Here is a 23,551-nt window from a genome sequence, read left to right on the forward strand (position 1 = left end):
GTTTCTGGTAATGGGATGGCATTCCCCTGCCACACAATCCGAAGCACCCACTTGTCAGAGGTAATTGCAGGCCACTGGCGCAGATGGTGCCTGATCCTGCCTCCAATGGGATGGGGGGTGTACTAAAAGGACTTAGAGGCTGTAGCATGGAAAAATGTGTGATAATTAGTGGTATTTATTATAGAAAAGAATTGGGCATTAGGTCAACGTAAAGAAGTCATTATTATACAGTACCGAAAAGACTGCTGATTGCCAAGTAACATTTTGGGATGGTAGTCAAAAAGGTGGGGCCCTGTTGTCTCAGCACAGGTTCAGTAGTATAGCCCACTAAAATGTATTTGTAAGAGTAAACAGAATGTGAGATATTAATATAGTGATCCTTCAGGTCTGTACACAACGTGTTCTTGCCCAGTGCTTGGTGCAAAGAATGTCGAGTGTCCACTACTGAGAACAACTAAAGCGCAAGGCGTAGGTAAGAGTGTGATTGAGAAGATTAGGGGTATTCAAAAAGGATTGAATGGCGGCCCCTAAGATGATAGGTGATAATGAAAGAATCTAGTTTTCTGTACTGGTATGTTATTATAATGAGAATTTACTCTGCCCTCAGACAGCATTAAGTTTCCTCACACCCAGTGGCTTTCAGTCTTATGCTGCTGCAGATTTAGTCCCTGCCTTAAACATGTGTTCTGGTTTTCAGCTGATGCCAAAAGTGAAAAACAACATTTTTACTGAGTGGAGTTACACAAGATCTGTACAAGCTGAGGTTTTCTTGCAGAAACAGAGACAAATCTCAATCGACTGATTTACGAGCAGTGCAGTAAGTCTTAGCATGATTCCCGGTCTGCCAGCAAACCACTTAAGATCCCTCAAGAGGTGAGATACATCATCTTATTTCTTTGTGTGTAACATGACCCTTGCAGCAGCATTCTGCACCTGTTGCAGCTGGTGATCACAAACAAGGAAAGTGGTGCAGTCCAAACAACACCCAATTATGGAACTGGTGATTTGTACTCAGTGGCAGAACATTAAGAATCTAAGGTTATAGATCCATGAGATAATGATTTCTTGGTTTGTGATGACAAGGCTACCTATTGAAACAAACATGTCAAGTCTTCACCTCCAAAGGCCAAAACACATGCTTTTTCCAGGGTTTTCCTTTTGACCTTCCTCTCCCAGGAGGGGTTTGCAGACTTCGGTTTCAGTCAGTTGCTCTCCATTCATATGTACACATCCTTTAGGTAAGTTTTAAAATATTTCTCAATTCAATCACTCCCTGCATGGAGAAGGTTCTTGGTGTTGTAACTTCTATATACACATGAAATTCATGTGCAAGGATCAAGGTAGCAAGAGGTTGAACAATAAAGATGAAGGATTAATTCAGATGATTGTATTCCATATCGAGAGAGAATGAGCCCAGAGTGCGACGGCTATTACTGAAGAGCAATATTGCTGATCAAACTGTACACAGATAGCCTAATAAGAACGTCATTTTCACTATGGTGATGATACCGCAACTAAATTCCAATAACAGTATCAGCCTCTTACAGCTACCTTTTAACAAACCGACCATCAAGGCTTTAGGCCAGGGTTTATTACAAGAAGTTATCTACCCCACAAATAAATTAGCTCACCTGTTAACTCATTATTGCTCCTAACTTTTAGTTTGACAAAGAAAGGTCCCCTTCTCCCATTTGTGCTTTCATGCTGGCAACATTACAAAACCAAACTCAAAAACGTAGGTATAGAAATGTTGTGACATTCTAACTCACTCATTAACAGCAGTGAGTAAGTTTAAACAAGCTATTGTCAGACCCATTAATAAGAAATTCTCTTTGGTCACACAATTGTTGGCAGAGTTCATGTGGATATGAATTATACCCATACGATTATAGCGAAATACTTAGGCCAATGTTCAACCTGTCTGTTCCTGCAGAATTCATTAATACAAGCTGTGACCATGGTAGTTCAGCACCATGAAGATCAAACCTCTATATTCTGGTCACGGAGCAAGCAGTTTTTTTTTTTTTTTTACTTCAACAAGGAACATGATTAGTTCTGCTGCATGTGTGTTAATAACATGAGGCTGCAGTCGGAGAGGAATGATAGCTATGTGCATGGGCCATATGCTACTAGATTTTTCTGCTTCAACCTGGCAATCATACTATTGGTTACACTGTAATGCTTGTAACACTATGGTGGAATGTACCCGGATAAAATGTTACCTTTCTGAAAGAACAAAGGCAGCTGACTTTTTCACATTCTAACATAAAAAAAAAAACTATAAACTACTAAATGAATCAGCATCATGAACACAGTCAATTTCTAACTTCAATGTAAAACTTACTTAGCTTCAGTAACACTATTTCTGGTAGAAATTCTGAATAGCCATAGTTACCTCATCTATTTAATATTCCCCAGGTGTCAAACTGGATCCTGACACATTTCAGCTGTGTCTCTGGAAGCCAGAAGGTGGAGCCTATAATCGTGCCACTCAACATGGTAAGATCAGTTGCTTTGAAAACTGTCCACGGCCCCAGACGGAGTGCAACAAAAGTAAATTGGTAGACAGTGTGCAGATTCCTAGACTTGGTAATCTGCAGCTAGAAAGAGAGTCTCTACCAGAGCGAGCATTACCGAAAGTAAGTTACTTGTTCTTCTGATAGATAAATCTACCTGCAGATTCTTCACCTTTTGAATAGACATCAAACAATACCTATTCAGAGGTGGGTCTCAGGATGGATTCAAATCAGAAAGTCCTGCAGAATGGAGAAGGCAAAATGCCCCTCTCTGTGAACCTGACTGTCCAGGCAGTAATGCCTCATGGGAGTGTAGAGGACAGCCACATAGCAGCCAATGTCTAGGGCAAGGACTCTGTGTGCCAACACAGTGGAAGAATGAGGACACAGTCCTTTCAGGGGATGTTTCTTTGCCAATGGGCAGCAGATTTTAATGCTGAGCACGAGCCAGACGGAGATGGTTCTCTTCTGGACTGCCTTGTTCTTTTCACTCCATCAATCCACACAAAGAGCTAATCATCCACCCGGTGGGCTTTAGTATGATCTATGTAGAAGTTCAGCACTCTCTTCGGGTCACAGCGAAGACCTCAACTCCTCCTTGGAGGGGCCAAGTGAAGCATAGAACAATGGCAAGGTGGTGGCTTGATCAAGATGGAACAGCATCACAACTTTCAGCAGATAGGATGCCTGTGCCTACAGAACCAGTTTGTCTGGGAAGAAGGAAGTGTATGACAGATTCACACAAAGAGCCTGAAGCTCACTCACATGCAATGCTCAGGTGATGGCAATGAGAAACACAGCTGTGATAGTAAAGTACCGTAAAGGACAGCTGTGAAGCTTCTCAGAGTGCACATCGGATAAGTCAGGGCCAGATTAAGGTCCCGTTGAGGCATAGTAAAACAAGAAGAGGTAAACGCGATGCAGCCCTTTTCAAAAATCACATCACAACCAGTGACAAACAATGAGAGGTGATCTTGCAACCTTAAGAAGGCTGAAAGACAACTCTTATCTGTACCTAAAGCAAAGCCGTGCTAGAAAAGATACAAATAACAAATAACAGAAGGCCAGATAACCTGGCCTGGAAGGGGTCATTCTGGCCAAGCCACATATTTGCACACTGGAGGAAATTTTGAGGAAAGAGTCTCAAGGAGACAAGCGGTAGCTCCGTATCCAAGCCTCATGGTGCGGAAATAAAGGAGCTGACATCAGTGTGCAGGTGTGGCACATATAAAGGCCCAGCATGTCATTTCTATAGCAGGAAGATATCAGTCTGGAGCCGCAAGGTGCCATCTTCCAGCACGCAGTTACTACTGAAAAATTTCCAGATCCAGTCTGACGCCTGGGGAATATTAATAAGGTAAGGAAACTGTGGCTAGAAGTCTCTACAAGAACACGTTCAATCCTGTGGGTTGTAGTTTTACATGTATACTGATAATATTCAGCTACTCCTCAAAATGAAAACAAAGAACTTGCATGCTATCAAAAGGAAGAGTTATCTATCCATCTATTTATCTATCTATCTATCTCTCTATCTATCTCTCTATCTATCTCTCTATCTATCTCTCTATCTATCTATCTCTCTATCTATCTCTCTATCTATCTATCTATCTATCTATCTCTATCTCTCTATCTATCTCTCTATCTATCTCTCTCTCTATCTATCTATCTATCTATCTATCTATCTATCTATCTATCTATCTGCTATTGAAAGCATAGCGTTCTAATCTTCTTTAAGTTGAATCTCAATTAATCAGAAGTAATTATCTTTGGGTCACTTCTTAAGTATGACCAAAGAGGTAAATGTGGCCTATTATCTAATCTACACTCCATTGCCTTTTTAAAGTAAAAAATCCCAACTATGCATGTCTCTCCAGTTGAATAAGGAAGAACATACCTGTTGGTTGCAACTACGGCCTTGAAAACAAGCACGGTATACTCAGGGGCGGCTCCTCTACTACGGTGAAGGAGCGTCACAGCCCACCGGCAGCAGCCACTGCAAAACTTTTACAAAACCTACGTTTATTAGGTTTTTACTGTAAAAGAGGCATGGCCACAGGCGTAATAGGGAGAGAGGGGGAGTGCACAGCACTCCCCCTCAGTGTGCATAAATGTTTGGCCGGCTGTCTTGGGCTGGTCAAACATACATGCACACTAGGCTCTCTCCAACCCAGCAACGCAGTGCCGGGCTGGAAAGAGCAGGCAGAGGCCTCCTCTCTGCCTCAGAGTGCCCTGGCTGGGCGCTCTGTCCAATACGAATGCTGCTTTCATGCTGCCAGAAGCATTAAAGCATGAAAGCAGCATTAGGACTGGATGCAGGGCAGGCTGGGAGCCTGTGCCTGCAATGCAAGACCGGAGCGGATCTGAGCAGCACAGGTACCTCCATTTTTAATTCTCATATTTTCTTTTTGTTGTCACCCCTGCTCTGCCCTTTTTCCCTCCCGCGAGCTGCGACTTGCTGGCTATACTTCTACTTTGTCTTGTTTGCCTCAGTTGTAGCAATCCCACTTAACAAACTTACTGAACAATGATACAGGCTACACCTAGGTCATGGTGCTAATTCCATTAAAAAAATATGAATTCTGAATGGGACGACTTGGTTGTAGGACAATTTATCTTGGCAGGCGCATGTGGCTCTATCTCTGAAAAGCCTTCATCTGTTACCTGAAAACAAAATTTACAGGGCCCAATTAACAGAGCATTTTTTCAGAACTAAAACAGTTGTGGTGCCAGGTAAGGGGGGCTTAATTTACAATGGGATTTGGCCTGGATGAAGACATTCTTAATTCTGGAAATACCCGTAAATTTAAAATCCTAATGTCTTGAGAATTCAGACATGGCTCCATGCCTGAATTCATTATTCACAGTATGATGGTGACTGGTGTCCAAATGCTGTCAAAGCGATGGCCATGTTCTCTATCAAAATCTGCTGTATAACATAACAAAGTTGCAAAGAAAAGACCAAAAATGGAAAAAGTGTCAGCATTATACTCTGTGGATAAAAAATGGTGATTATTTCGTTTTGCTTATTAACAGGAATCATACTAATTCACAAACAATTTAAATTCATTGTGCAGTAGGATATCAAGCTTTACAACTATGGTAGTTTAGATATATGCAATTTGTTGGCAAAAATTTAGCAGGAGGTCATCTCTATCTTTAGTAGCATTATTAATCACCTATTTCATCTTTTCTCATGTCCTTTAGCTTGTCTATGGTAAGCTTCTTTTCTTCCAGTTTTGCAAGAACTGAGGGTGGTAGAATTGAGAACTGCCTCAGAGGGCTGGCCCAGCCCCACAATCGCTTGTCAATGATCTTGCTAAGGTTCAACAACCTGTAGGTCATAGCAGGCCAACGCTTCCGAAGAGCAACTTCAAAAAGTGCACGAACGATTCGCGCTGCATTCTAAAAACAAAGAACAGGCATAGAAACAATTAATTTCAATTTCATTCAACTGACTTTAAATACATTGATACACAATGAGATACCCTAGTAACGGTTTTCTTGCTGAACTCCTGAATGATGGGCCTCTGTTTTGCCTAAATGTGTTTGCTTCTTGTAAAAAAAGGGATTGGGGGCATCGAGTCCACTAATCCAACCTTTTCATTATCTGTTCTTTGAATCCTTAAAGGCACTCAGGTTTGGGATGTGGATGGTTTGAGGCAATCAGAAAATCTTGTGTCGTGGCCTTTTCATGTCATCTGATTGCAAGAGCTCCAGGGCTTCTCAGTGGTGATTTCTGATGACACTTTCCGAGAGGAAATTGGGGCTGGCGCAGTGGGACACACCAGGGTGGCTCCAGGAGTCCATGCATACTTGGGTAGCACATGTAGGCATAGGTTTAACTGCACATGAGAAAGAACACAGAGCTTTTGTCTGGTATGACGTCTGCGGTTTGGGAGCCTATGATGAGGTCATAAAGTCACAACAAACTTTTGAAAGTTGTAAGTCTAATAACTTACATAGCAGACCAATATAGATTTGTCATGCTGTGCCTTTTGCTATCAGTAGTGCTGCATAGAAGGAGACAAACAGATCCAGATTACCGAGGATGGGGCCAAGAGAGGAAGACCAAAGGAACAGCATGACAAATGTTTACTGTTTCATATATAATTTTTAGGTCTATGACTTCAAATAACTGATTTGGGATTTCTGAATTAGGCACTAGATCAATAACAACTCAAAATGGATCAGATTGTTGTTAGAAACAATACAATTTTGCTGGTTGCTATTTTGGATAATTCATGTGTCCGTATCCCAATTAAGCAAGTTGAAAAAGTTGTGATTTATACATGAATTTTCCACTTTATTCAATTTACAGAGGCCTGGAGAAACAAAATACATTTTGGGGAAAGGAAGACATGTGAAAAACACTACAACTAAGAATAGCTATGCAATGAAATGTTAAAAGCTATTTTAGTCATGTTTAAGAACTCATACCGTTCAGATTTCGATTACTTTTACTGGACCAACTAAAAATGAAATGTCAAAAAGGTATGGTAAAGACACACAGACCTCCTATTCAAATCGCTTTCGAAAGCAGCTTATCCAAGGTTAAATAGATTAATTGAAAGTATGAGTTATTTTGTCTCCTTCGTTTCCCAGGTGTTTGGTAGCACAAAGGGGTGGAGAGGATGGAGGCACTAAATTTTTTTTTTTTAAATCCTCTGCAAACAGAATTTCATGGCCAGGGAGAAGCAGGAGGGGAGGAGGGCTGAGGCACGAGGGTTTTGTTAATTCCACACCTTAGAATTAGGGAGGGCTTCTAAACGCTTTTTCCCACAGTCCCACTATTTGCCAGACTTGCAACTCTGTTTTTATTCCTACTTTAAGTTGGTCCACTATAAGAAAAATAACTACAGGAAAAACCCTTTCTTTTTTAGGGTTTACAGACCACCAAGTGACAGATTACGAATCTTCTGTCACTAAACTTTTTGCAGTGGCACGGGGTTGGCAAATGTGATTTTTCCATGGACTAAACAACTCAACCATAGCTCTGCAATCACTAGTGCCCATTCCGAGGGGAGAGGGAATAAATGAGAGTTACTGTGGGTGAAGAGTAGGAGGATAAGTCAGTGGTGTGTAAGTCAGGGAGGAGATGAGTAAAAGAGTGAATGGGTGGTTGAGTGAATTCACTGTGTTATTTCAGGACTATATGACTAGGGAAAGTGGGCAATGAGGGCCTGGTCATCAATGACAACATGACCGATAGCATAAATGATGTAAGGTTGAACCCATATGCAGTGCTGGAGCATTAAGGTTTGTCAGGTAAATTAAAATGCAGAATTGTCCTTGAGTCCCTTTTACGGACAATGGCTTTGGCAACATAAACTTTTATTTAATCACCTACTGAAGATGGAAAGTTTTTTTTTTATAGGAAAATTTAAATTCCATAAACACAAACGTTTCAGTGAATTTCATAGAATTTATTGCTACATTGCTCATGTGTGCCTCGGCCTGTGTGATGAAACACAGGACATGGCCTAAAGTTATGTCCAGTTCCTGGTACTCACGGAGTCAGAGCGCACTCCATCTTCTGCGACACAGCTCTGACAACAGTAATCGCACAGCATAGCCTGTGGCATACCCTTCATGAAGTATGCAACATGACCGATGACCACTCACTGTGCAGGTAAGAAGAGGGCAGATGTGTAGCACGTCCTTCTGCCTGGTAAGCAATGGGTACAGTACAGCGAGGGCACAGATTGTGGAACTAGCCCCTACCTCCAAGTGAGCACAGGGCATTTTCAGGTATTTTCATTTTATGCATATTCTCTGAATAGCTGAATGAATTTAAACAATTTAAGACATAGCCATAGGCTTAATTTTACTATATTCCATTTTAAGCTACATGTGAATTAAAGTCTCCTACAGAGTTGTGCGTAATTTTTGTCCATCCTACTTCCCTACAACTTTAGCAACATGGTCCAATAATCCTCAAAATATAACTTTCATTGTTGCCCGATCACTTTTTCTACATTGTCCGGGGAACATTTGTGAAAGAGCAATATTGCAGCTGATCCAAAATGTCATGAGTTAACATAATTGCCATGCTTTGGGCATACTGTGCAAAAAATGTACAGTTGCTTATCACCTGAGCCACATATGCTGTGTCCGAGATGAGAGAAAAGTTGTCCAGCTCGCCTCGGCTGATGTATGTTTGAAGAAGAATGTTTATTTTCCCGTAGCTGTTCTCCACTCCTCCAGGCACAACAAGTTCACAGTTGTTGTTGATTAATTGCTCCAACTCTTCCATTTCTTCATCCCTCACCTAAAAATAAAATACATTTAAATGACTGCTGGAAGATAACTGAATACGATCTTTTAACTGACACAAATTCGAAGCCTGACTAAAGACCACATTTGCTGTGACAAAAAGTTTTAAATTATAAATCAGGATTTATAATTTCTATTATAGTGCTTCTGAACTCCAACGATGGGGCAGAGCATTTCACAAATCATGAAATTTCACATAAGGCAACACAATTACAACGGCACGAAATATGGATAAAGTGAATTACATGAGCTTTATAGAACATATTTTCACTCAATCTATGACTGACAACTATTGAATAAAATATTCAAGGTAACTATTTTAGGTTAATGAAGTCTTCAGGTTCACGTCACACATTTTTGGTCACAGGTTCACTTCACACATTTTTGGTCAGAATGGGATGGAATGTGTACAACCTGTCTGAATAGCTGCTGAAAAGAAGTCAGATCTGCTTTGCCAATGCCAAACACTCCAGTATCCGTGCTACAGTCAAATGAGCTTCAGTTCTAATACCAAAAATAATATTCCCTGTTGCTACTGGTGCTAATCTCTCACTATGGTCCTCGCTATGAGATTAAATTAAACAGTCTAGTTATATTCTGAATGAGATTATTTTTATCGGGACGTCCCACCCACTTTATTTGGAACAGTACATCTAACATTCAAAGTTGAAGGATCCTTTCAAATACAACTAGATTTACAAAATAATGGTAGGCGTCCATGAAAATGGTTGCCTAATGGTTCTTCAGAAAATATAAGAACATAAGTGAATGGGAAAATTAGCACTATACTTCAATGCCTCAATCCCTATTTGGAGGCATCAAAATATCTTTACTCAAAAAGGTGATTGTTCTGTCCAGGCTTTGTGGAATTCACAATGATGTTTGACACAGCAGTTAAACCAAAACTGTGATGTATCCCCTACTGATGTATGTGAATGAATGGAAAAACTAAAACTGAGAAACGACACTAGAGGAAACCAAATCATAGAAAAACAATTTGATGAAAATACATATAAATCGAAAATGAAAGGAAAGGTAATTTTAATGAAACATCCAAAATCACACACTTGGGTGAAGATTAGGGGTAGTGAGGGTTTTTTTGGTTCAGGGATGGATGATAATAATTAGGGGTAACTAGGGATTTTTAGGGTTCAGGGATGGATGAGTTTAGAGTGGTGAGTGTTTTTTTTAGAGATCAGACATTGGTGGAGTTTAGGGTGGTGAGGCGTTCTTAGGGTTCATGGATAAGTGAAGTTTAGGGGTGGTGAGGGGTTTTTAGGGTTCAGGGATGGGTGGTATGTAGGGGTGTTGAGGTTTTTTAGGTTTTACATCCTGGGTAGAGTTTAGGGCTGGGTGAGTGTTTTTAAGGTTCAGTCATGGGTAGAGGTTGGGGTGCTGAAGGGTTTTTAGGGTTCGGGAATAGGTAGAGTTTAGGGTGGTGTGGGGTTGTAAGAGTTCAGGGATAGGTTGAGTTTATAAGTAGACAGGGTTTTTAGGGTTCAGGGATGGGGAAGAATAAGGGTGGTGAGAGGCTTTAAAGGCTATGAATGGGTGGTTTTCAGAGGTGGTGAGGGGATGTTAGAGTTCAGGGATGGGTGGAGTTTAGGGTTAGAAAGAGCTTTAGGAGTTCAGAGATCGATGGACTTCAGACGTCAGGGATGGGTATAGTTTATACATGGGAGGCAGTTTCAGGGGTCAGAGATGAATGGTATTTAGGGTTGGCGAGGGTTCAGTGAACTAAAAACTTCCAAAATTATTGTTTGCAATGTAAAAGATGAAAATCTGAAATATTGCCCCCTGACCTAAAGGACTGAAATAAATACCTTCAACAAAAATGTTTCTGAAATAAGACCTGCAATCCTTTCATTTACACCTTATAAAATAAGAACGCAAAAGTCAATTAAAAAAAAATACATTTATGAATTGGTTTCTATGGAATGGTAAATGCCATTCATTCAAAAATGTCCATTAAACCATTTAGATGAAATTGTTTCTCAGTAATGGTACTTTATTAAATCGTTCTTCTATGAAATCACACACAACCGCATCTTATATAAAATGAAAGGGCACCTTATCCATTGGAGGTAAACCAGCATCAGTACAAAGATGGGGTATGATCCAAAAGGAGACATAATTGAATCCTTTGTGGCCACTAATGTAATCAGACAGGTGAGGCAGCTGACTTTCCCAAGATAGGCAGGAGGTTCAGTTCTATTTTACTACAAGTGGACAATGCACTTTTAATGACTCACACCACCTCTTTACCTAGAAAATTTCATAGACATCTGTACTAAATATATGGTATATTGCACACACAAAAGTATGGTTTATGGAGCCAGAAAGGAGGAGTACAGACAGAAAACATCCATCAAAGGACCCACTCAAAAGATGAAAAGTTAGTTATCTGGGTATCACAATCAATGGTACCTTAACAGGGACCAGTCACGTTGATATGATAATGTCAGTTTGCCACAACAGATTGGAGCAATGCTCCCTTTGACTAGGGCCAGGGCAGTACACCAACGGAATCCATTATTTGAGTCCACAAAGCAACAGCTTTTGTGACTATGCAATATGTAAGTCAGTGAATGAGACTATACCAATATAACTGATTAACTAAACACTGAAAAAACACTTCTGCACGGATTCTTAGGCGTTCCACAAAGTACGGGAAGATACGTTCTCTCCAGACATATGAACAATAAGAGAAATCCTCCAAATCATCCATACACATCTCTATTAAAACATATGAAATGGGCTGAACAATATTTATAGTATACTGAGAATTCATGAATAAGTAATCTGCTAATAGAATTTCACTTCTATCTTTTGTCAAGATGGCCAACTAAATTGGTAGTAAAATACTACCTGGGGAGGATTAAAACTATAAACGTTACAGGATATCACTTGAAACTTCATCTGCATACGTATCTTTCTGCAAATGTTACTATATTTTTTGTGTAAGATTCATACAGTTTTGGGGTTTCCCATTAAAAACTGATTATAACCATTGAAAAACCCACCAAAGGAAATACGTTTTTCAGTAGAAACTGAAAAATACTGGATTTTGCTATACTTTTATTGCTTTTGTGCTATTCGGTCTCAATGCAATATAACTGCAGGCTCAACTTCTAAGTACTTTTCTGGGAAGGGTGTTCCTACTATGACTCACTCTGGCCATGGTCAGCTTCTTAATAAGTCTTTTTGAGTATCCACACATTTTTTTGGGACTATCCACAAAATTCATGAACTTCCTGGACCTACTACTACTACTACTCCTGTGTTGGGAGCATAGTTTACCTCATATAGATTCAGCTCTCTGTTCAATGCACCTTGCTGTATAGTGGCCATCAATTTCACTGATGAAGATTATGCAGGGTTTCTGTCCTAGACAAGAGGCATCACCCTGATACCATTCCCCTCCATGGAGAGCGGGTTGAGATTTGCTTTCTAAAAGCTCTGGTACCAAGGTTGTGACAACAAAGATCACTGTGCCTATGGAAGGCTCTAAAAACAATGTTCTCCAACTATGCGCCGGTACAAACACACCCTGCTATTAATTTTACATTGTGGTAGTCTGAAAAGCATGCTTACAGGAGCTCCATGTCCTCATACAAATGGACAAGGGCCCACGAGTATCTTTAGCAATGATGCACAGGCCCAGAGTTGGTCTAAGAGCCGGTTTTGCTTAAACTGTGCTGCTTAGAGTACATACATTAATTCCGTAAATCTAGAAGTCAATGTATGTGCTGCAGACAGTGCAATTCAGAAATTTAAAGAAGAAACCACTGTTCTGTGGTTCAGAGTATGTGCTGCAGGCATCACAATTGTAGTCAAAACAGGTGAATGGACATTTTCTGAACCGCCCTACAGAATTAGAACATGTGCATGATGATGCCCTTGGATTTCCAAGTAAAAATTCTTTACTGCTGTCTCCTTGTCAATCTAAAGACTGGACCTTATGGGGCAGAAACAAAGTTAGACGCTTGACAAAATTAACTGTACAAATCACAGTAAGCATATTTAATAGGAAACATATTGAGTTGTGCTTGTTCTTTCCCCCAAGATGCAAAATGCACTAGAAGAACGAACGCTGGCTGCGCAGAAGACAACACTGAGACATGCATGACAGGATCGCAGTCAGCTCACCGCTTTCAAATAAATAATGGGCTACATCACTGGTATAAATCCACGTTTAGTGATCCATGTGCTTCCTTTCAAATGAACACAAGAAGTCACAAAGCATGGCCCATCAACTTAAAATACAATTCATTCACAGTATGAACTACACAGAGAAACGATCCAAGGCACCATGCACACCAGGACATTTTTTTACCATCTCCCCTTGCTTCTTTATAGAGCAGAAGAGTTTGCTGTCACCAAACATCCTAAAGCTCATAATGCACAATTTAATTCCTAAGTAGATCCCCACCCCCCTCACGTCCAAGTAAATATGGAATAGGCCCATATTAGACATCACTATCACATTTATTAGCCCAGTCATCTCTCGTTTTCTCAAGAAAAAGAATAGCATAGTGTGAAACAGTCTTGGAGTAAAACGAATCACGCATCTCCAACACATATCTCATGTTCTAAGTATAAACTTAATTCATTCTATCTTTGATTATTTGGCAGAAGAACAGAGTACTAGGAAGATCTTTAAATGCTCACCATTAACCTAATATTAACCGCAATTAAGTCTTAATGATGTGCAAGTATATCTTCATCTATGCACACACAAGAGTGGGACTGGACTGTGGGAAAGGGATGCTCAACTGCTGTGAAAATAATTCAGACAGGGAGGCGGGGACAATAATGAAAAGGTACTTATGAGAGCAAGTTTAAGTATAAGGTACAGAGAAGGAAATTAGGCATAGGGAATAATGAAGGAAGAACAGGAACTAGTAATGAACAAGGATGGGAAGTAAAAAAAGCCAAGTTCTTCATAGGCACTGGAAAAACACTATCCTCATGAATTTTAATGGAACAAAAAAGAGTAAACGCTGTAACCACTGATTTTTTATAACTTTTTCAAACATTGGAACACAGTGAAAAACTCACCAGAATGTATAATTAGAAACTAAGAACGGAAAAGACTAAAAATGCATAGAATTCATTGGGACATTTCTAATTTCCTACAAATGTACACCAGCCTTCATATATTTGCTAATGTTGGGGACTAAAACTGTAGTTAAAGCAATGAGTCAATATATAGCAGAGACATTGAGATTAGGAACACAGTCCCAAGTCAGAGAAGTTATTGGTTCGACCCGAGATCACAGTACATCTGAAAGAAATTATGCGTAAATGCTGGAAGTTGGCATGAAATGATATAGGACTGGCAGACAGAGGTATAGACTGAAAGTGCAATACACTTTAACATAAACTTAGAGTGTATTATGTGTTGTGCTGTTGGATTTTTATATATCATTCATTTTTAATGACCATGCTAAAAACTGCTGGTCCCGTATCCAATTTTAATCATAAAAATTATCTTCTACCTGTCTTGCATCATGAAATTACCATGGACGTCATTTAGGAGGTCACCAGGGGTAGCAGCCTCAGAGGTGGCAAATTCAGTGCCAGCAGCACAATGACAGCTCGTCGGTAAAGACGTCAATTGGGGCTCCACTCTCTTTGCTTTCTGCCAATTTTAATGACACTATTAGTATATAATAAAATATGATTCACTATTAGTGTAATAAAAATGGAGTACAATCAGCTGGAATATGCCCTTCCATGGCAGCTGAGGTAAGTAAAAAATGTTTTAGGTGTATATTGTGTGCATGCTTGCTGATGAGTGTGTGTTTAAGTGAGAGATGTGTGCAAGTGTGATTTTGTTTGTATGTGCATGTCTGTGTGAGCGAAAGTGGAGGTCAAAGGGCATGTGATGTCACTTCCGCTACTGCTGGCATTTGGCAAATGAGGCAATTGGATTTTGTAATTAACTATTTTTTTTATTAACCAAGTAAAGAAATACAATTTATTTAATGATTGCTAAAGCAATTTTGTTGTAACCATTAATTGTAAAACAGGGATGAAAATGTCAATGGACAATGGTGTATGTAGGCAACTTTCAATGACTGGAAAGAAATGCTACCTAATCTTAAGAAATGTAGGGCCTGGTTTGATGAGACTAATGGACTGGCTCTCCGTCACAAACATGACAGATAGCCTGTCTGCCTTATTTCAAGTGTATTAGGATTTATTGTACTTCTAATAAGTGTAGGAGGGGCTGGCCCTCTATATAGTGTGCAAAGCTGGCACACTGTGCAGTGGTCCAGGCAACCACACATGTTTACAGGGTTAAAAACTAGACCACCTAATGCTCTAAATTTTATGGTAACTTGGTTGAGCAGTTAGGCCAATCTTGGAGAAGTGCAAAGCATTTGTTGTACTCACAGCATCAATCTTGCAACTCACACACTCAAAGGAATAACTCAAGACCAATTTATAAAGAAAATACTTCAGATTTATATGTACATTTTAAGACCAAGATCATCAGAATTGGTTTAGTACTTTTCGAGATATGAGCTTTTGAAGTTTAATAAAAATAGTATTTTTGTGCGTAATTATACACTACAGGAATCAATGGAGGATAACCTTTAAAAATACATATAAAATCACACAGTAGGTTTACCAAGTTCTTCTTTTGCAGGCTGGTTGAGGCCGACAGTGGGCACACTGTGCAAGCTGGAGAAGTTTGGGTGGCTTCCCGGAGTGGCGGGGAAAGGTCTCTGGAGCTGGTGCTGTGCCACTGTGGGGGACCACTTGGAAAAGCACTGCACAGGTAAGTTTAAAGTGAATCCTGGGGGCCTCCTTGGAGTGTTGCGGTCACAAGGGTGGGGAAGCCCTAAGGCACAGCAGGTTCTCCGGTGCCAGGCACAGATGCAAAGCAAATTGGTGATCCAGGAGCTGTGTGCAAGGATGTTCTCAGGAGGTACGTCGGTTCAAGGGTCATTTGCAGGACAACGGGGGCACTGTGGTGGGAGGCCTGGGTTGTTTCTGAAGTCCCTCAGCTGGGGCTTCCTCCTAGTCCGTTTACAGTCTCAGGAGCGTTGATTATCAGGATGTCCGAAGCTAGGTGACCAATACCCAGGGTATTGGTGTGGTTCAGCTGCTGGAGGGTACAGTGCCACCAAATTTGGCACACTGGCAGGGTTTGGCTGTGGCGCCCGGTTCCAGAGATAGTGTCTGGTCAGTGAAGTGATCCTCACTGGCTTGTTAGTTCCTTGTGCATTTAGAGTGGTACCTCCACCGAGGGATTTCTCTGGCAATTTGCGAAGCCTGGAGGTCCTCTGGGGTTCTTTAGAGTTTTTCCAGTTGTCCAGCAGCTCCTCAGCGACGATTGTCGGGTTCTGGGAGCAGCAGGCAGGGTTTGGCGCCTTTTCTTTGGTGTAGAAGGTCCACAGTTCTTGTGCCTTGGATCTTCTTGGTGCTTATCATCTTCTGTCCGTCAAATCCGATTTCTTGGTCTAGGGCTGCCCACCAAATACTGTATTTAGTAGCCGTTTTTGGGGGAACCCGATAGTGACCAAAGGGTCATCTACCTTAGGTTGGCTACACCCACTAAGTGACCCTTCCTGTAGGCAGGGGTAACTTACCTACACCTGATTGGCTATTGTGCTTTAATCCAAGATAGAGGAAAATGAAATGGAGAGTCCACCTTCCATGCACATCTTAGGGATGGTGCATGCCAGGTAGGGCCACTCCTCCTGTCCTTTGTTGGAGTTTCCCGCCGTTACTCCTGCCAAACGTGGGGGTTTGCAACTAGGGCTGCCATCTGCTGCTAGCAGAAGGCCTGGAGGTCGAGTTTCAAAGGTGGTAAGCCCTTTGAAGCTTGCCAACAGGACAGTGCACATTCCTGAGGAAGGTGTCACATTTCAGCATGTAACTCCCTGATCTATGTAAAGTGCTCAACTGCCCTTGGTGGCTCGATTGAGGCAAGCTCCAAAACTATCTTCCCGACTTTGGACAACTACTTAAGGTGAACAAAAAGAAGAATTAAAATAGCAGAACTGTATATAATACGTATTTCCAGGGCAAAGAAAAGGCTTCTCAGAAATTAGGACTGATCTGCATACAAAACAAACATATCTAACGTTTTAATAAGCAAAGAGGGAAACGTGCAAAGAAGTAAACGTCCACGTGACAATGTTCCAACCACAGAGATGTTTCTTTGCTGTAGGCATCTAATGAAACTCACAGCCATATACATCCGTTTACGTAAACGAATTTCGTCTGCAAACGGGTTAATGAGTGTGAGCACCGGGGTTCGACATATGCCTTGAGGTCACACTCATTCAGTGCAAGGTGCACATGAGCGATCCCTTGTGTTGCAGTGAACTTAATCCAGAAATACTAAAGAACAGCAGGCTCAATGAAGCAGGAAAAAACACTATAACTACGCAATCCTCTTTATGCTGTGACAAGAGAGGGATTTGAGTGATACTGAGTACAGGGGTCAAACTATCCAGGGCAACTAGTTGAGAGAGCAAACTAAACACCACTGCCAGCTAATAAGCTAAAGAAAGAACAGAGGAGAAGCGGACCAGAAAAGAGTGCAAGTTAGACAAGCATTTGCAATGCAATGGGTTCCGCACGTTTGGTCTAGTAGAGCTGTTAACGTTGTAAATTCCTAACTGGACTTTTCTTGCCACTTAAACTGAAAAGTAAAACAGTTCCACATAAGCAAGCCGACGGCCGACATGAGTGCAAAGCAGACACACAAAAGGAAACAGAAGTTCGTTTGCAGTGAAACGTATCGGCAAAAGTGCAATTATCCATGTAACCGGCAAAATTGCAATTATCCATGTAACCGGCAAAATTGCAATTATCCATGTAACAAGGTCGATGTCATGCAAAGCGCTCGACTACTGCACAGCGAGATCGTGCTGCATACGAAATAAAATGAAAAAGTGTTCCAGAAACCAAACGGAAAACAATGAGCTTCGTATGTTTTCAGTAGATGGCCGGTGCGCTGGAGGAGGGCTAAACACCGGAAAAGGCATGCTCTTCACTAATGAAATCAAGCGTATTCTAAAAGGCAAGTCAACAAACCAACCAAACTGACGGGCGTGGCTACAAGCCCACAGAGAGATTACACCAGGGACAGAGCGTTTTGTGTACTCGCGTCAAGGAGCCTTCCACTGAAAAAAGGAATGGGGGTTTGCCTGGAAATGTATTTAATATGCTCATCTCACATTGGCCATCACTGACCCCATTTTTCATTGGGTCACAACCTAATCTGTGATGAAGCAAACCAAGATGTTTCAATTAATTAGAAAATCCACTGCCATCTCTTGGGCTTGGTGATTATTTCAGAAGCAATGGTCCTTGATTCTTTTACCTCTCCTTTTGGGGAAAGCCTACCCATTCCTACCAGAACCACCAAGATCGTGCACAGCCGCTGCAGAAGAAAATATTGCAATTTGCCACTTGGCATACTAAACTCATTGGCTGGCACTTTATATGTGCTAGAGTTCTTCTACACCATATTGATATCTTAGACGGGAATAGACAACTTGTTATTATGTCTGTGTTGCTGGTAATATTTACTTAGACCCTCCTGGGTTAGAGGCAAAGATTCTATTTCAGTTCATACACTGCGCAATCAATAATGGCACACAGAAATGTATTAAGGTGGCAGACACTTTTGTTAGTGTTGTCAAATATTGCAGTGTGGGCTTAAACACATGCAAAGATTATAGAGAAGGCAGTGAAACAGTTATGCACAAACAAGACAATAAGAGGTGCTGCTAAGTGTCTCACCCGGCAAGGCACTTGGAGAACTGTACTATGTTATCAGAAAAGCACAGACAATTGGACTGGAGGGGCTGCAACACCCTGGAAACATGCTTCTTTAAACTCAGTCATGATGATGATCATCACAAACTGTTGTAAAAATTCATGATACATTAGAAGAGGATTGTTGAATTATAGGACTCATTGGGAAGCACCACCAGGACCATGCTTATTATGAAAACCAATACTTTTGGTGAATGTGGTAATTCCTGTGTAGTCAATACTAGATTACCTCAGACATCTAATCCTCTGGATAAATAGACATATGTGCCATGCTTCTTACTAGTGACTGCTGGCATACAAATCTCTGCCTTCCAAAAGATTTATGTGGGCAAAGGCTGGCCGTAGAAAGTTATATCAAAGAAACTACCTGCTCCTTCGGAGACCAAATGAGAAGATTAAAGCAAGTAACTAGTACTCTGTTTTCCAGGCGAGTTCACACTTGGTGAGCTGGAGAAGTCAGCAGGAAGTTACCAGGCAAAAAGCGTTCTGTTTTGAAACAGGGTCTGATTTGTAATCCAGCAGTGGCTAGAATTCTGGAGATCGAATTTTCAAGAAACTTGGCCCTACAGGCGAAAATAATGAGAGCATTGTGAAGTCTGGGTGTTGGGACTGTTTGTGAAGATTAAGCTTGGACAGATGTTTGGACCTGGCTGGTGATCTGCAAGCCCTGTGAGCTTGACACCAGGAACCTCTATAGTTTTGGAAGCAACTAGCGTTTGTGACAGGTTGTTAGACCTGTAATAAGTGTGGCAGTACTTGAAGCTGAAACTGCCATGCGCACAGAACCAGTTTCTAGCTGTGATGCTTTGCAAGTGGCTCTTGCTGTAACTCAGTTAAACTGTTTTTGGTGCGCTAATGATCGAATGGGATGAAGATGGACAAGAGCTGCAGATCACTGACTTGCCCACTAGACGTTGACATTGGTGACATTTGAGAAGAGGTTAGAACACAGCCCCTACAGATGGTTCCCTAGGTATTAATTCTACAAAGATCCAAATACATAATGACTGAACAAGCATAGTCACAAGAGTACTGTACATTAATAAAATCTTCAAACAGTATACTCTGAGGCTAAAAACACACCAAATACACGGGTATTCACAATAACGACCTTTCACATTTTGTTAACTACAACCCCATTTCCTGATTTGGCTTTACATAAAAATAGTCTTACATAGCAGACACAACCTAATTAAAGATATTGTACTAATGACACATTTATATTGTAATATTCATAAGTAATATTAAGGCTTCCATTGACGGAGGAAAATGTTATGCTAAATGTAGTCTTCTGACCTAGCCATCTTCCAACTGATGAGATTTCATTTTTTTTTATTTAACCAGAGTGACACCTCCGACCATTTGGATTAGAGCAATCTTGAATTAACATGGAATGCATTCATTATTGTCATATAGCCAGCATCTGGCATAATATATTCATGCCTGGGCACAGTGAAGTACTATAATTCATTGCATTAAAGTTTTGTCTGTTAATAAGATTAAGTCTTAGTGCGAGTAAAGCAATATTCGCAGCTAGAGACTGAATAATGCATGACTTTTTTTTTTTTAGCATTAGCTTTGATGATCCCCAGGCTGAAAAGCAGACGCATACACATCCACAATATCCGTGGATCTAGCGACAGACTACTTTGGCAGAACTTTAGTTAAAGAGGGCAAATGTTCAATTTGAAAGGTGGCCATTCTGTAAAGAATGCATTAATGTCAATGGTAAAATGTCACTGATATACAGTAAGGATAACAAAAACTCACGAGTGCTCTAAGCATGAGTGAATTACCAGATTTTCTCTCAAGAGATGAGGGATGTCACTTCAGTTTAAATCGCAGTTTATTGTAAGATATTTATGTACGCACACACAAAGGGGAAATTCTTTGGGTTTCCTAGGACATTTCTGCAGTGTTTGATAAATATGCATTGTTACCAATGTTACCATCATGAACATAAATGCACCATTTGTGGCTCCATCTGCTTATGCAAGAAACTGTAAAAGAGAAATGTTCGACTATGTCGTAGTTTTGTTCAAATGTTTTTCTTCTGCAAGCATGTCATTTTAACAAGAAATTGTCTGCTTTTGATTTCACTGTTGTTTAAAGGGATTTTATGTAATGATGGATGTTCATTTCTAACAATATTAGCTAACATAAGTCACCGCTTAGGTCGATTTCTCAACCGCCCCCCCTGGTCTGGTGGTGAAGGGTAGAGAAGGCTTCAAGCTGCTGGGCCGGTTCCACTGACACGCTTGTGGTTTTCCTACAGGCAACGCAGCAGCAGAAACAAGGCAATTCAGCAGAACCCCGACAGGGCCTGCTAACTGCACAGCGGCCATCCGTGGCCAAATCTACCTGTTGGGGGTATTCATGCACTGCTACGGGTAGCCCACGCCATCGGAACATTCCATAAATCCCGAACCTGAATTATGATGAGGTATCTATGATTGAAATTGCTTTTTTGCACACCTAGATGCCACATAGATGCACTCAAATGTTTTTGAAGGAATAACGTGGAGCAAAGAAAGCGCCAGAGAGATTATGTTACCCGAAGGGGCACTTGGCAGAGGACAGGGAGTGTTCAAAGGCGACAGGAACAGAGGAGGTAAGAGGCAGAGGGGACTGAGTGAGCAGAAATAGCAGAAGCTGGTGTGCACACAAGGGGCAAGTGGGTAGCGTGAGGGGGCAGGAATGAGAGGAGACTGTCAGCAGAAGGACAGGCAGCAGAGAGACCTCCAGTGAGTGTTCACAAATGCCAGGGAGAAGAGAGAGCGGTGTGTGAGCAGAAGGGTACAGGAGTAGAGATTTAGTAATGGAATTAAGGCATTGTCAAATCTTAAAATGGATCCAGTGGCACTGCAGTGAGGCCCTTTTGGATCTACGTTGGTTCCCAATGTTTCTATTTCATATTTTACATGTTTTAGCTGCAGTGCTTTAAAGCAGTGGCATGTTACACGCTTTGCTTGCTTGATATTATGCTCGGAATAGGTTGTTCGAGTTGCTTAATTTAGTTAGCCTTTTCTCGACATATAATTCTGTTCAAGGCTAACAGTACACAATATCCTTGTGCTGGCGTTTCCTGTTCGGATTTTCTAATACTTAAACATATCAATGCATCAGAGCTGTGCCTCTAACACAGTGCCACTTTGATTATATAAACAATGCACTGACCCGGGAGGGGCAGAGGGGCACCCCAGCTGCGACTGTCCTGGGACGAATGCTGTGTTTGATATGTTGCTCCTCTGGTGTTTATCTACCGGCTTCCTGAAGGGATTGCCATCCATACTACAGGCTGACTCCTGATGCAGTTCCACAGGTATGGGGCTAAGGCTAACCTGTTAAGACTGGGCAAAGGCAGAGAGTACACCGACTATGCTCTCAGTATAGTGTTAGGGTTATGCAAGAATACCAAGAAACCATTCACCATGGCTGGTTTGTTCATTCTCTTTACCTGTTCGTAATGCTGGTTACTTTGCTTTGTTTCATCTGCCTAATTTCCCCACGTCATCCTCTCTATGGAAGACTGCGATTCTTTCAATTATTGTGTTGAAACCGTAGATCGTATCTCTCCTGTGGTCTTCGCCTGGGCATGCATGAGTAATACAACAAAAAGGTGAGATCTGCTTCCGCGGTTTCCTTGGGAGTCAGTGTCATGTTTAGGTCGCCACAGTTACCTTCCACCCGGTAGGGTACGGAGTTTAGGTGAGGCGCTTAGAGCTAGCCAGAAATTGGACTGACAGCTCCCGATGGTGTGATTGGACGTAGTGCACCACATTCCGAAGTTCTGTTGTTGTAATACGCAGTCCTATTATCTTAGTAGGAACTGTATAACAGCATTCAAAGAATGTGTGTGGATCAAACAGGAAAAGACATTCATCTGTGGGTGTGAATTCAGATAAACTGCAGGCTAGGCTAACCACACTTCAAAATGGTCGACCTTTATGTCCTTTATGACCTTTATGTAGACTCTGGATCAAGACCTCACTAACGCTGCTCCCTTCTTCATCACCTGGCCCCAGAGAGTTCTATTGGAAGTGGTGTAGAGAAGGGCATGCTTGGAGACTGAGTTGAAGTTGGAAATAAGCGCACTGATATAGCAATTGTCCCAAGTGGCCACTATTCAGCCTAATGTGTCAAATCACGGCACATGCCTTCTGCGCTAGTGCTTCAGACCAGGGATTGGCCCCTCAATAGTGAAATAGGAGAAGGGTGTCCACTGGATCACTGGATCCTGAGTTTTACGGAGGGGGCAAGGGAGTTAACCACACCATTGTAATCACAATTTAATCAGAACTGTAACCCAGGTGAAGTTGTCTGTGGTCCCCATAGATTAAGTCTTCACTGGTGTTCACCCCACCTGTGTCACAGGGGACCACATTAGACATCCCAGAAGAGATGGAGTTGTCACCAGGTGAGAGGGCCCTTCTCTAGTTCATATGATAACTGAAGAATGCTCTACACGAGAGTAGGTAGCTTTGTTGCATCATTTGGGAAAGGCATATTCCTAAGTTAAATCAGTTATCCACATGTGTTCATCAGAATTCATAGTGGAGATCTCTAAAATGCATTTGCTCCTTGTGTCCATTAGGACATTGTTTCAAATTTGATTTGTTTCACACTGATTCTACTAACAAACTCAGACACCCAAACTCACTTTCCTTTCATCAATTCACATGAATGACGTATGTACAATTCGTGAGGTGGGGCTCATTGTCAAGGTTACGCAAGTAGCATGTATGGAAATGTGCTTAAGAAAGTCAATGTTGGTGAATATTGATGCAGGTAGTGGAAACGGCAATTTAGAATTATCACCCCTTCCTTCATCTTCATTCCACACTCAAGGATCATCTTGCAGGCCTAATGACAGATACACCCTGTTATGTCATTCGTCTTCAAAAGAGAGAGAGATAGAGAGAGAGAGAGAGAGAGAGAGAGAGAGAGAGAGAGAG

The 23,551-nt window shown here is 41.3% G+C and overlaps 1 protein-coding gene across 1 annotated transcript in view; it reads right to left on the minus strand.

Annotated features, from left to right (window-relative positions):
- ASCC3 (activating signal cointegrator 1 complex subunit 3) overlaps positions 1 to 23,551 on the minus strand; it is a 1,806,704-nt gene that overhangs the window by 449,211 nt on the left and 1,333,942 nt on the right. The window contains exons 20-21 of the mRNA XM_069235471.1: positions 8,608 to 8,784; positions 5,693 to 5,918 (exon numbers count right to left, since the gene is read on the minus strand). Coding sequence (XP_069091572.1) covers positions 5,693 to 5,918; positions 8,608 to 8,784 — 403 coding nt within the window. The remainder of the gene's footprint in view (positions 1 to 5,692; positions 5,919 to 8,607; positions 8,785 to 23,551) is intronic.

Source organism: Pleurodeles waltl, chromosome 5 (genome assembly GCF_031143425.1).
Source record: "Pleurodeles waltl isolate 20211129_DDA chromosome 5, aPleWal1.hap1.20221129, whole genome shotgun sequence".
Classification (NCBI taxonomy): domain Eukaryota; kingdom Metazoa; phylum Chordata; class Amphibia; order Caudata; family Salamandridae; genus Pleurodeles; species Pleurodeles waltl.